The following is a 13,977-nucleotide window of genomic DNA, read 5'->3' as shown; positions in this document are numbered from 1 at the left end:
AGCGTGGAAGCCATAAAAAACACAGTTAAAGCTTCCAGTACAGACAAAAGTGGCTACGTGTATGGAAAGGGGAAAGCAGGTTGTGTGCGGGATCCAGGACAGACAAAGTTTAACCAAGCTGACAGAGCTGAACCCGGAAAAAAGCTTAGAAATACTAGATGCAAGTGCCAAGTTAAAGCCTTCCTTGCTGGTTTTACATCAGAGCGGTTGCCCCAGGTCATACCACAGCTTTACAGGATAGCTCCAAGGCATTACTGGTGAGCCCCCATTGCTTGCCAAGTCAATGACCATGGCATTTTTATAAGTATTTAATTTCTTCAGGAAAAGGTCACGGGGTAAAGGCCCAACCTTTGCCCAAGTCTGGGCCAGAAGCATTCTGTTTCACTTTTTAAATACCACTGGAAACATTTGATGGAATGAGCCATAAAGCCTCAAGCTTTCCAATGAAAGCAGCCAGTACCAGGGGGAAGGTGTGCAAGTTACCTGTAAGCTAGTGGCAGTAGTGTAATCTGAGTACCGTCGTACTCCTTCGTTGTGAAAGATTTCAAGGAAAAAGGAGTGTCTGCAGCTGGTGCGGGTAGCTGGAGCTCATAGAAGGGCAAATGCTGCCAATAAGGGTACAGTCACCATTCTCAACAATGTATTTTACTCCTCTGGATTAGAGACATCGGTCCAGTGTTCATCTTCTGGTAAATCAGCTATGTTTGGAACACTCAGAGTCACATCACAGCATCTGAGAACCTGAAATACTCCCCAGACTTAACTGGTTTCCAGTAGCAGGTTTACGTCCTACCAATACCAGGCAACTTCTAAAGGAGCACTAGACACAGAGAGACAGAGGTGAACATTTTAAAAACTGAAGATAACTTGGTTTGAGAAAAGCCACAGAGATAAGACCCTGGACTGTTAGATGCAGTGTTTGCATGTGTCTGGGACTGACATCACCTGACCAGAGAAATTAGTATCCAAGCTCTCATGCCAATCCATTTGGAATGAGATGGCTGGTATTTGTGGAGTTTCCAGGGTTAGATACAATTTAATACAATGCTGTCAAAACTAGATCAATATGTTTCTGTGAAGCCAAATTCCTCCTAGACAACATATTTTTTTCTAGTTAAACACGCTTCTCACAATCACTTTTTTTTTTTTTTCCACAAGGTTACTGCTGCCAACAGTTTTTCTCATGAAATTGAAAACTTCAGTTTAAGACAAGCCATCCGAAAGAAGGGTACTGAGGTTTGTAGTCAATCCTATGTAGTAACAGATACACAACTGTTAATATGTAAACTATGATACTAAATGCCCTTCTTTACCTGCTAGTGGATAGAGTCTTATCAGTTAGACAGTCTACGTCCTCTACAGCGTACAAAAAGGACCTGGGTTATCAGTGTCATTGATGTTGAAGAGGAGGACAAAGGACCATTCCCAAAATACGCTGGACAGGTACAAACAACCTTTTAGTAAAAGTTCTTGAACCTCAGTAAGGTGTTCATCACTGCATCTTGTACAATAAAATACCAAAGGTAGGAGAGGGCAAGAATTGTGCATCAAACAGCAACTTTTAAAAAACCTTATTTGTTCACAGTTGTCTTATTTACACAGAGTTGGGTAGAATTGTGTGTGTGGCGGGGGGGGGGTGGGGGGGGTATACTGCTCCTTTCGGTGGGAAGCTGCAGGCATGCTCAGGGGAAAGAAGGCCTCTAGAGTGGGAGAGGCTGGAGAGTCATTGCGCAGAGCTGTGTACCTGCACGCTGTGCAGAGAGCAGTGATGCTGGAACCCAGAAAGCTGGTGACTTGGCTGAGACCAAGCCTGCAAGCAAGGCCCCATCTGCAAAGAGAAGGTGGGCGGGAAGAGAATTGGTCTGAAGTCTTTTTATTTCTGTTCCATCTTCCTTACTCACACTGCATTGTGCTACTTCTCTTTTCAAAAGCTCTTCAATAACAGATCATTTAATACATCAGTAAAATATTTAATCAGTGGACCTGGGGTAGATGAATCTCCAGAGATTGGATTGTTTTCTATAGAAGATGATGTAAATGGGCACGTGTATGTGCATCGTGCCATTGACAGAGAAAAGACCCCAACTTTTCAGGTAACACACTTTAAAAAATACTTAAAACTGTTTGCAAATATTAATTGCTTTCTCATGGCTAAATGCTTCACAAGAATGAGACACACCTATAAGAATTTCAAGTATGTATTTTTATGACCTCCTTTTCCTATTTTGAGCCTGTAAAGTGCTAAGATGACTGTCTCAGCAGAGACCAATAGGTAACTTCCACATCACTATCAATAATAAATCTTTGTGGCATGTTTGGACTTCCACAAACATCTGAATGCTTCTCTTCTGTCTTCTTTTTGATATGACCCTTGATCATAATCTAAAAAATGGAAAGGTTGTCCTGAAATTCAAAGTATGTTACAGTTGTAGTGGCCAGAACACTGAGCTGTAAACCCAAAAATCAAGGGAATGGAAGCAAATAGTTATGCGTTACAGCAAATAGGTAACACTGGAGGAGCTGCAAAGCTGTATTACTGTAACTTTACATAAAAGTAAGCGTATGTTTCTCCTTAAAAAGCAGAAAAGTGTTCATAAGCAGTAAGCGTAATGAAAGAAATGTGATAACAAGTGTATGAATGAAATATTGAGTGTGGGTTTGTTTTCCTTTTGCAAAAACTTTTCAGTTGTGGTCTCCTTATGTTTATTCTGTGATGATTTCTGTGTGTCTCTGTGGATTAGCTGTACCCAGTTGATGGTTCCCATTCCGTGTGGCTTTCTGTGCAAGGTCTTGCCTTCCATAATGAAAAGATAAATTTGGGAGAGGTTTCTGTTCCCCAGTGGACACACAGCTGGTCTAGGGCAGACACTCTGGGCTTGGTTTTAAAGCAGAAATCAGTGTAGCAAAGAAGAATTCTGCATTCAGAACTGAATCCCTTGCACATTCATGGATGTGGAGCCAAAATATCGTAGAAATGCAGCTAGAGAAAACTGAATGTACTACTTAAATACTTCAGGATTGGGAAGCACACGTGAAACCATTCTTTTGTCTGGCCCCAGGGATATTTATGTATGTTGTATTAGGCAGTGATTTCAGATAACCCTGATCCAGCTCCAGGTACCGTTTTTGGGTTTTTTTTTTTAAGTATTGTTTAATGCACAGGATGACCATTCTCAATCTACTACCTTTGAAAGGTGAAATAATGTCTTAGTGATGCAACTCAAGGTCAAATGCTAGCCAAATATGACTGAAGCAGCTTCAACATTGAAAGTTTTTTGTTCTATTCTGCTGTCTGAATGGTACCATTCATTCCATTCTGATATCTGTCACTACTCATTTAGATACATTTCGATGTTGTGTCCAGAAAAACTGGTCAACTATTGGACCACTCTTTATTTTTCAAGATAAAGGTTAAAGATATTAATGACAACGCACCTCAGTTTCCCATGGAGGAATATAGTGTTACAATAAGAGAGAACCACAGTAAAGGTAAGTGCCATCCGAACAAGGGATACTACTGGTTTGTATATGACTGCTCTCTTTTTAATTCCTTTTCTTCCTTTTTCCTTTCTTACTAAATCTCTTCTTCTCCCTACATTTTACTTAAACACTCACGGGTTTAGGGACTATTCCCTATGAAGGACTATTTCCTACCTCCTGACTTCTTGTCTGATTAACCTCAATGTACATTAGCAAAACAGTGGAGACATTCTGGAAAAACTAAGACATTTCTTCTTAACTACAAGGCTAACCTAACTGTGGATCTGGACCTGCACATGCAGACTGCTTTGCAGAAGATGGTCAGACACACTGATTTAGAAATACAAAAATCTGGGTGTGTAGACATGTGGGCATGGTGCCAACTGCTCAGGAGCTGGCATCAACAACTAGCAAATGTTTTTGAGATTCAGGAGTGTGGTAACTCTCTGTGTTGTCTAACAGTACTTTAGGCAGATTTGCCACCCAAATGAGGTGTCGGACAGAGTCTTTGCAGGGATAACCATAGGCACAGGAGAAGTTTATAGGTTTTCTTATGACTTGTGAGTTCAAGAGCCTGCAGACAGGCCTGAGAAACTCCATGCCAAGACTAAACGCTTCTATTAATGTCTCAATTCTTCATCCTAGATGAGCCAGTTTTCCAAGTTACTGCTTTTGACAAAGATGAAGATGGCACTGCAAATTCTCGGGTGTCCTATTCTCTGAGTATGGAAATGCCCCTTCCTGATGGATTTACATTTAATATTGATCCTACCACAGGATTAATACTTCTGTCAGGATGCCTGGATTATAAGGTGATGTACATATGGCAGCTTCTTATCATTTAATGCGTGATACATGTTCACTGCATGTTAACCAGATATAAGGGGAAGGAGCATCTCATCCAGCTTTGTAGCTGTGATTGGCAAAATGTAGGAACTGCTTCTGAACTAAGTTTGCAACTTCCTTTCTTCTGTTTTTCAGACTGCCAACTCTTTCAAACTTCTGATTCAAGCCAGTGACCATGGAACTCCCCAGCTCTCATCTACTGCAACAGTGAATGTAGCTGTCAAAGATGCAAACAACCACCTCCCTGTATTTACTAGTGATAATGTAAGGAGAAATGTTATTACTTCACTGAGCCTTTATAAATACACTTCAGTCCTTCAAACTCCTAAATACACACATCAGTGGAAACGGGAACCCTCAGACACTTGCAGAATAGGGCCAAAACATGTGCAAATGAGCTTTATGTGTCAGAAGAAGTATCTCTTAAAAATGCAAACAGTAAGAGAATGCTCGACTATTGACAGTGATAGACTTTGTTAGTTTTCTGTGTGCAGCACCAGAAGCTTTATGCCTCACTATTAGCGTAAGGATGCTGACTACCTTATTGTAACATCCGAGAAGCTAAGGTGCTGATTACAATCTGCTCTTGGAAGATCCTAGTTTTGATCCATGAGGATCTCAATGCCCTTAAGCCTGCCTGCCTACAAACTCAGTACCTCTTAATGGGCTATTAGGTGTGGTAACAATGCTTCTGCGGTCATATTCTGTGAGGGTGCTTGTAGGGCATTTGCTGTGTGAGTGGGAGCGACTGAGCTTGCTGGCAGGAAGGGGGCTCTGAGGAGCTAAGAACAGGTAGACAGCTACACCTGGATTCAGATAAGAACTATGCATTTTCAGGTGCCCATCCCCTTAACAGCTCAGGTCCCAGAAAGACTGTTTTTGTAATTTGCATGTTGACACATGGCTGTGGTTTAATATTGCTGGTGGTTTAACCTGCTTAGCTGGCAACGAAGCACCCCACACGGCTCACTCACTCCCCCCTGCTGGGATGGAGGAGAGAGTTGGAAGGGTAAAAGTGAGAAAACTCGTGGGTTGAGATAAAGACAGTTCAATAGGTAAAGCAAAAGCTGTGCACGCAAGCAAAGCAAAGTAAGGAATTCACTCACTACATGGGCAGGCAGGTTCTCAGCCATATCCAGGAAAGCAGGGATTCATCACATGTAGTGGTTATTTGGCAAGACAAATGCTGTAACTCGGAATGTCCTCCCCTTCCCACTTCTTCCCTGCAGCTTTTATGGCTGAGAATGCTGCAATATGGTATAGGGTATCCCTGGGGTCAGTCAGGGTCAGCTGTCCCAGTTGTGTCCCCTCCCAGCTCCTTGTGCCCCCCCAGCCGCTCGCTGGTGGGGTGGGGTGAGGAGCAGCAAAGGCCTTGGCTCTGAGTAAGCCCCGCTTAGCAGGACCCAACCCATCCCTGGGTTATCAACGCTGCTTCCAGCATAGATCCAAAACACAGCCCAGCACCAGCTACTATGAAGAAAATTAACTATGCCAGCTGAAACCAGTACCCACAACCAGAGTGCAGAGCCATGTCAAGCACTGGTATGTGCAAATATTTGAAGTTGTGAACAGTACGAATAGGCAACGGGTGGGTACAAAGTCACCTATGAAAGCAAACACACTTACCATTGTGTTACTATGGTAGGTCTCCTATGTGCAGAATGGTGTTTGGAAGACCTGAGGGAAAAAGGTTAGATAATCTGTCAAAACAGGTTTGTACAAGAAATCTGTGCTTCACCATCGTTAAGTCTAGTCTAGTAAAATTCTGAGCCTTCTCACAACTGTGATTTGTTCCCTCTATCTGAGTACATGTATTATTCTTTACAGCATTTTTAAAAGTTGTGATGCAAGGATAGTATTGTTTACATGTTAGAAGGCAAGAGTCTGAATTTTCACATCTCAACCAGTGACCAATTTCTATGAAGAAAATAAACACAAACAAACTACATTTTATTATCATCTCATCTTTTAAGACAGATTTCTGACCTAGGTGATTTAATTGGCATTTCTTAGCCTGTCTTTGGAGTGCTAGTTAGGCAAGCTGGTGGCTACATTGCACCGTCAAAAACTTAAAACACTGTGAAAAAATTACCTAAAGATCTCACACATACTTGCTTTCTACAACGTCAGGTAACATCTGCAGACTAGTTCTAGCCTAAGCCTGTATGCACCAATCTCTTCTACATGGCAGAAGACAATCCTGGACAAAAAGCCCCAGTGGCATTTATGGGGCTATTGGTATATCAATATTAGGCGAGACAAGTAGTCTCCTGGTTTTAGATGAAGATCGGGTTTAATAATAAGTCATTTATGAAGTCAGTGGGAATGTGTTGGAGGAAAGTTAGTTCTGTAACTCCCATAGGAGTTCTCTGTCACTGGGTGGGGACTCATGAACCGCCACAGACAACAACAGCGTGTGCAGAAAGTAGCTCCACATGGTCTGATGGTGGAACTCTGGCTCAGAACTGGCGAACAAACTTCTTCCTCTTGGAGAATAGAAATAGTCCTTCTTTCTTTCCTTTCCCCTCCCAGTACCAGCTACAGATTTCAGCAGGTCAAGAACATCCAGCTATCTTATGGCTCCAAGTGGAAGATAAAGACTCTCCCAACACCCCAGCTTGGAGAGCAAAATACAGCATAACAGAAGGCAATGAGAAGGAACAGTTCACCATTGAGACACATCCAGACACAAATGAAGGCATTTTGAGTATTATCAAGGTAATGAGCAGTAACGGATGAGCTACAGCACGGCAATGTGTAGCGTGGCCAGTCTGATTACAAGAATGATAGCTTAGCATCAGTCTTGAGTTTGGTGAGCTCAGCTCACCTCTGAGTTCCAGGTACATAGAGGTGACTGCCAAACCAAGGGTCATAACTGCTAATCAGACTTTTGTCTGGGGTTTTCAGCCTCTCAGCTATGAAGATGACTCTGAGATGAGACTTGTCATTTCTGTAGCAAATGAAGAACCTTTCTTCTCGTGTAAAAACGGCACTCTGACAATCTCAGGTCTGGAATCCACGAATACAACTGTTAACATCAAGGTCGTTCAGTCACAGCGTGCTCCTAGGTTTCATCCTCCTATACTTATTGTCCAAAAAGAAGACTCAATGAAGCCTGGGAGAGTATTTAGAAGGTATCCTGCCACATATCCAGATAATGTGCCAAATAAGATAAAGTAAGTGAAGATGCTTCTAACTCTCCGAATGAGAAATAGCTTAGGAATATAAAGAGGTTTTCAAGTTTAATTTGGTATATGTACATAAATGAATGCATACACATATATGTTTACAGTTATATGAACATATACATTAGAGGTGCAGGTTCACTATTGATGACACTGCAGATCCAGATAGCTGGTTCTGTAAGATACAGTTTAAAAGTGCAGTCAGTCCTTGGTTGCTCAATGCTTCTGCTGTTCTCAAAATAGTTTTGCCTAAAACCGTGTTGCATTATTTATATGTTACTTTTGACAACAAAATTTTGATCCCATAGCAAGGACTAAGGTGTGCTTGGCAGTAAAAATGGTAATCTGATGTGGAAATTAGATACTTACTCAGCCCCTAGGAACAGTTTTAGTGGGCCTGTACAAGGTATGGGGACTTGTATGGAGAACTGCTTGTTGGCTGTGTTAAAATACAGAGCTTGTCATGCAGTTAACAAAAGTAAGCATCACTGTCAAGTAAAAATACCTACAGAGCTCAAATGGATGAAGAAAGGCGTAGTAGAAATTTTCTATTCTTCAAAATCCATTTAAGATTGTAACTTGTAATTTTTCCTTTCTTTTTAAGGTATGAACTAGCCCATGACCCAGATGGTTGGCTGAGTGTGGATGAAAATTCTGGAGTTCTTACTGTGGCAAAAGAATTTGATCAAGAATCCCCTCATGTGAACGACAGCCTGTACACCATTATTGTTCATGCTATTGATCGTGGTAAGTAGCCAGTCAGAAAATATTCAAGCAGTATTTAGACTGTTTGAGATGAGGTGCACATTAGATATAAAATGATAGCAAGCCTAAGGATCTGAGTGGAGAACCCCCTAATGTTTAAAACTTGTGTCATGTGTGACTAGTAGGATAAACCAGATGGAGATCCTGCCAATGGACTGCCTTTTGTTGATACACAGTTGTGAGCGTTTTTCTGTTTCTTTTGCTCCTATCTAGGTATTCCAACACAGACCGGTACTGGCACCATCCTGCTTTACTTGTCTGACATTAATGCTCATATGCCAACGTTAGTGGCTCCTTCTTTAGATGTGTGTGACAAAAAAGAAGGGATGCCTCTCATTATAAAAGCTAAGTCTGCTCTGGTCCATTCACATTCTGGGCCATTTACATTTGAGCTGGCTGAGGACGCTGAAGATGTGACACATAACTGGAAATTAGGAGGGAACTTTGGTAAGTTCTTCCTTTCATGCCCTTCATGAGAAGTTTGTTGTCAGTTATGTGCCCTCTAATAATTTCACTGTCTCTTACTTCTATGGTTTGTTACTGGTTAGTCTCAGTGAAACCAAAAGGACATGGAAGAACAGTTTTCAAAATATAAAGTTACTGCACTTTGTAAAAAAGTTATGTTGTTCTTCAATTCTGCTGAGGACAGGACCAGAAGCAATGTGCTCGAATTGCAGAGAGGGGGATGAGACAGCTGAGGAACCCCTTCTGCGTTTGATTAACTACCTAATGAATTCTAGAGGTTGTCAGTGCAGCTATGCCAGAATGCAGCAAGATTGGAACAGATCTCTTTGCCCAGAAGGCTCAGCAAGGTGATAAAGTGGGATGTCATTTTGTCCTACTTACTATGGTGCATTGAGGCTGGAAAAAGTACTTGAAATTGGGGTGCAAATGAGTTTCCCATTGATTATCAATAGAAGGGACTGTAGAATATCAGATTTCTTTCTATGAGTCTTGAAATGATTTGTTTGTCTTCTTTTCAGGGGAGTCTGTTGAACTTTTTATGTTAAAAAGCCTCCCACAAGGTAGCTACTTGGTGCCTGTCATTATTCAAGACAGGCAAGGATTTTCTACAAGGCAGAATCAGCACGTTAGGCTCTGCTTTTGCCCGGATGGACATACATGTAAAGATTCACCACTTCCACAAGCAGCAGCAAGACTTGGAGGTGGTGCCATTGCGATAATACTGATGGCTTTCTTATTACTACTGGGTAAGTAACCTCCTAACTTATGTGTGCAAGTTATCTGTCATCTGCCCATTGGATCTCATTGCAATTGCAGCTCATGAACGTGTGCTAAAAATCTACCAGCCTTAACAGGAGAGGCCATTTGCCTTAATGTGTCAGAGCGTAGCCATGGTGCAAGCAGTTAATACTTGCATTCTTCATGGTGCTTCCAAACAAGTGGCCTGGTCCATGACCCATTCTCTCTTCAAATTTTAGGAAGACCTTAGCTTTCCAATACAAGACATTGCCATTTCCATCTAGTAACCAAAGAGATCTTTTTTGATAGCCAAGAAAACTTTCAAATTACTAGGCACTGTGATACAACGTGCAGTGCAGAGGAAGGTGGTCTCCAAGGCTGACAACTCAGGGTAAAAGACACTAGAAAGATTAGTGAAACTTATCTGCACTCATGGTTGGGATGTGAAAGGGTGAGGACTGTGTATTATAGAAAAGTGAAGAAGGGAAGATAACATAGATGCATGGACTACTATTGTATGAACAACAATAAATACAAGTATGTAACCTAGGAAAAAAAGAAAATATCTAAACTCAAAAAACAGGTGGAATTTTTCAGCTTGTTACTTGTGAAAATCATGATTATATTGTGGCTAGAAGTAAGTGTTTGTTATAGAGCTGCTACTTCTCCTCTAGCAGATCATGTTGGTTACTGCTGAAGAGATGAACTACTGATTCTTTATCTGAAGCAAAAATGAATAGATTATCTGACCAATATTCCTTTGGTTACCTGTGAGTGATTTAGTGTGTCTGCCTGCTTAGTGCAGTGCTCTGTGGAGATAACGGCTTGGCTTTCTAAAGCAGACTAACCACTCCAGGCCAAGCATTGCTGGAGGTTTCCAAGTTAGCTCATTTGGAACTGGGCTGGGTACCTCACCAGCCCACGGTATTGAGCCACAGATCTATTCACAATGCCCATTTCATCGTTCCCTTTCATGTTTCAACAGTTTCCAGTATTCTACTTTGCTGTTTTTTTGTGCCGGGATCTAAAAGCAAAGCCACTGTTCCACCTGAAGAAGGTGAACAGACTTTAATCAATTATAATGAAGAGAGCGGAATGTCTTTATCTCAAGTAAGTGCAAAAGCATATATTCACATTACCCCACCAGTGCTGTGGCTGAATCTGGTACTAGTAATCTCTTTTATTATGTTTCCTCTGGTTTTGGTATTGAGCAAAATAAAGCTTTTTTTTTTGCCACTAAGCATATCTGGGGAGTGGTGTTCTGCATGGACTGGATAATGCTAGTTGGTCACAGACTATTACCACTCCTACCAGCAGGACCTTCCCAGGTGCCCCATCCTACTGGTGAATCCAACAGATGAGGAGGCACATTGTCTCTTGTCACACTGCACGTATTAGTGTTTTCAACAAGGAAGTAAATGAAAGTGAAGAAGGGAAGGCTGCAAAAGTGTGATCCTCCACAGCCTTGTTCAGGTTCTTATTAATACCTTCCCTCTCCCTGTATGCAGGCTGAGCTGGATATTACAGATCATGCTGCTCTGCCACCCATGTCTGTGGAGGCTGGAGAAGAAGTGAGTGCTGAGGTAACTGCCTGTTTCCTTGTGTAAATGCCCTTTTTTATACCACAGAAACTGGTAATCCCAAAGATGAGGTGTGGTATTAATAACAGTGGGAAGAATAGTGCAATATAGTTCAATTAGAAAATAAGTGTCACTTGGAGATTCCATGTGCATTTAAAATACTGTTGACAACTTTTTTTTTTTTTTTCTAACAGCTTTCAGTTTGAGACTGGCCCTCCTGTTCATTAGTTATTGTTCTAAATATCTGGAAGCGTAATTTCTTCCAAAATTCTTATCACAGTACCTGAATTGATATGCACGAGATTCTATTCAGTTCTTGGCATAAGTGAGATGGAACCATCATTCTTCAGTTATCTATGAAAAATGTGCTGGTCAACGCCTTCTCCTTAACATACTGTAGAAGCGGGGACAGGATTTATGAGTAATTTTATGACTATAAGATGTACTTCTGGGGTTTCAAGGATTTAAAGTTTGTTCTGTGGATTTTTGTACTGTATTCTCTAACAGATGTCTATTTTTATTGTAAAGAATGCCTGAAGAAAATTCTGGTCTACATCAGTAGGTGACTGCCGTGTGTTCTTTTCATAAGTATGTAGCGATCACCAAGAGATTCTAAGAACAATTTCTTGTCTTACAGCAAGCAAACAAAATGTAAAATAGTCTTGCTATGTATGCGAGAACCCAATTCCACAATCCTTAAGACTGTAGTTAGGAGCTAGGATTACCTGTGTGAGTAGACATTATAAAGTTCTGAGGTCATGTTTGGTGCCATTAATGAAAAGGAATTCAATACATTTAGAGGAAGAAATTAATTTAATTACTGCAGATTGTGAAGAATGCCTACAATTGGTGGCTCCAGGTACACATGGAGTATGTACTCATAAGAAGAAATAGTCCCTGAACAGAAAAAGCTGCAATGTAACTGGAGAAGACAGCACAAGAGAAATGGACGTAACAGATAGAAAGATAATTGGATTTATTTGTATCTGAAAGAAATGTTAGTAGGTGACTTTATGCTGGTCAAACCTGAGATATTATGTCTGTCTTCCAGGGTGGCCTGTACGGTAGTTACAAGGCATTCCAAGTAGGGCACCTTGATGGCATCACACAGACAGTGGACAAAATACTGCGTCAGGTAAGAAATGAGTGTTGACTCCCTCCTCTGTCAAGTTGGCTTGTAAGAATAGGAAAAAAGGCTTGGAAAACTGGAAAGCTGCTCTGGCTTTGGCTACTCTCTCAGCCTACATCTAAGAAGCGTTACAATTGAAAACAAGGGATATATTTGTTGGGGAAATATTTAAGACTTTTGGTGTTGAAAATGCCTTGTCTCCTAGACTTCTTGCTGCCTCTGGCTGGTCACCCAGCAGTTACTGCAAGGCTGGCATCTGTCACCTGTAACAAATTCTTCAAGATGGGGAAGTGGGGCTAAAGTGCTTTCTGTTGCTGTGCAGGCAGGGTTAAAGTCTGGTTCCCTGCTCTTTCACTTCTGTGCTATCAGGGAAATCCTGGTTCCTCTTGCCATGTTCTCTCTGGCCGCTGCATGTTCCCAGGCCTGTCCTCCATGCCTCCCTAGGCCAGAGTGCATGCCTCCACGCAGTCATGTTTACTTGATAGTGCTCTGATGCAGGACAGATCAAATGGTATTTCTGCCTCATTTGTTCTCTAGGGCAAGTTCAGGGACTGGTGCTTATGCAGCTAAGAGTTTCAGTAAAACTTTTCCTTATCATAGAAAGACTCATACTCTTCACTGTAACCTCCTGGCTTACCTGCCTAATTTGCATAGCATTAATTCTTTTAATTTCGAAAAGGGCAGTAGAAGCTTCCATGACGATTTGCATTGTTTCTTCCCTTTTTAGAAACTGTATTACCAAAGCACACTGGAAGATTATGGGGTCATCTATGAACCTTGCAGATACACTGATGAAGGAGAGCTAGAGCAAAGTAACTCCTTCTGCTCTGTCTCCATTGGCAGTGAGGAGCTGTCTGTTGATTTCTTCAACACTCTGGGACCAAATTTTTCTGCTCTGGAAGAAATCTGTCAGAAGCAATTTCCATCATCCAATTAATTTCAAAAGGCTATGACTACTTCATGGTGGTGCAGAGGCTTCCGGCAGAAGCACTGACAAATTCTGAAAAAAAGAACCATTTGCACTAGAAAGCGTTGCAGTATGTTTGCACCATGAGTACCTGGCCTTTTATTCTTCCTGCCTGCACTGTTTGCATGCCTGCAGCCAAGAACGTGACATGTCTGGAAGGTCCACTCTGCTCTGTAGAGATGATGGACAGATTTTGGCATATTCTGTGCAGACTTACACCAATAGAGACCTGATATTAAGGATCCTCAATTTAGTATGCAAAGGGAAAAAACCACAGTAGATCTACTAGGCTAGAAATTCCAGTCAAAGTTCCATATGGAAATAAGCCAGTTTTGAACAGAGAAGGCAATTACCAGCTAGGCCAGTGATCGAGTCCTTTCTCCAGTAAGCAGGCTCTCCAAATCTAATATTAACTTTAGTACAGTGCCACGCGGATCTGACTTCATGATTAGACCTTTTATTTCTATATGACACTGAAACACTGAAGAGAAAGTGCACTTCCACTCTTAGTATGACCGTAACCCCATAATGACCTGAGAGGTCTGCACCAGCCTTGCCTTTTAGCATAAAACAGGCACTTATTTCGTGCTTGCATGCTTGTGCTGGCATCTGGTGGCTGGTAGTATTATTCCACTATCAAAAACAATACTCTAAATGCTAAGAAACTGTTGACAGAGGACAAGGTGTGATTACTCCTTTCATTCAAGTAACTATCTTCTCTAAACTAGCTACAAGTGACCATGAAGAAATTAATGGGTTTACTCAAGCACCGTTGATAAAACAGATGACATGATAAAGAAAGGATGGTATCAAGATTCCCTA

The 13,977-nt window shown here is 41.5% G+C and overlaps 1 protein-coding gene across 1 annotated transcript in view; it reads left to right on the top strand.

Annotated features, from left to right (window-relative positions):
* Positions 1-13,125, top strand: part of CDH26 (cadherin 26) — a 13,478-nt gene extending 353 nt beyond the window's left edge. Inside the window, exons 2-16 of the mRNA XM_009643737.1 lie at positions 1,159-1,236; positions 1,321-1,443; positions 1,932-2,093; positions 3,342-3,489; positions 4,126-4,292; positions 4,462-4,590; positions 6,859-7,044; positions 7,234-7,502; positions 8,116-8,258; positions 8,490-8,723; positions 9,260-9,487; positions 10,465-10,589; positions 10,988-11,062; positions 12,111-12,194; positions 12,916-13,125. Of these exons, the coding sequence (XP_009642032.1) occupies positions 1,159-1,236; positions 1,321-1,443; positions 1,932-2,093; positions 3,342-3,489; positions 4,126-4,292; positions 4,462-4,590; positions 6,859-7,044; positions 7,234-7,502; positions 8,116-8,258; positions 8,490-8,723; positions 9,260-9,487; positions 10,465-10,589; positions 10,988-11,062; positions 12,111-12,194; positions 12,916-13,125 (2,361 nt within the window). The remainder of the gene's footprint in view (positions 1-1,158; positions 1,237-1,320; positions 1,444-1,931; positions 2,094-3,341; positions 3,490-4,125; positions 4,293-4,461; positions 4,591-6,858; positions 7,045-7,233; positions 7,503-8,115; positions 8,259-8,489; positions 8,724-9,259; positions 9,488-10,464; positions 10,590-10,987; positions 11,063-12,110; positions 12,195-12,915) is intronic.
* The last annotated feature ends 852 nt before the right edge of the window (positions 13,126-13,977 follow it).

This window comes from Egretta garzetta, unplaced genomic scaffold, assembly GCF_000687185.1.
Source record: "Egretta garzetta isolate BGI_Z169 unplaced genomic scaffold, ASM68718v1 scaffold158, whole genome shotgun sequence".
NCBI classification, from domain to species: Eukaryota; Metazoa; Chordata; class Aves; order Pelecaniformes; family Ardeidae; genus Egretta; species Egretta garzetta.
The sequence above is the reverse complement of the archived record's forward strand: the minus strand, read 5'-3'. Positions and strand labels throughout refer to the sequence as shown.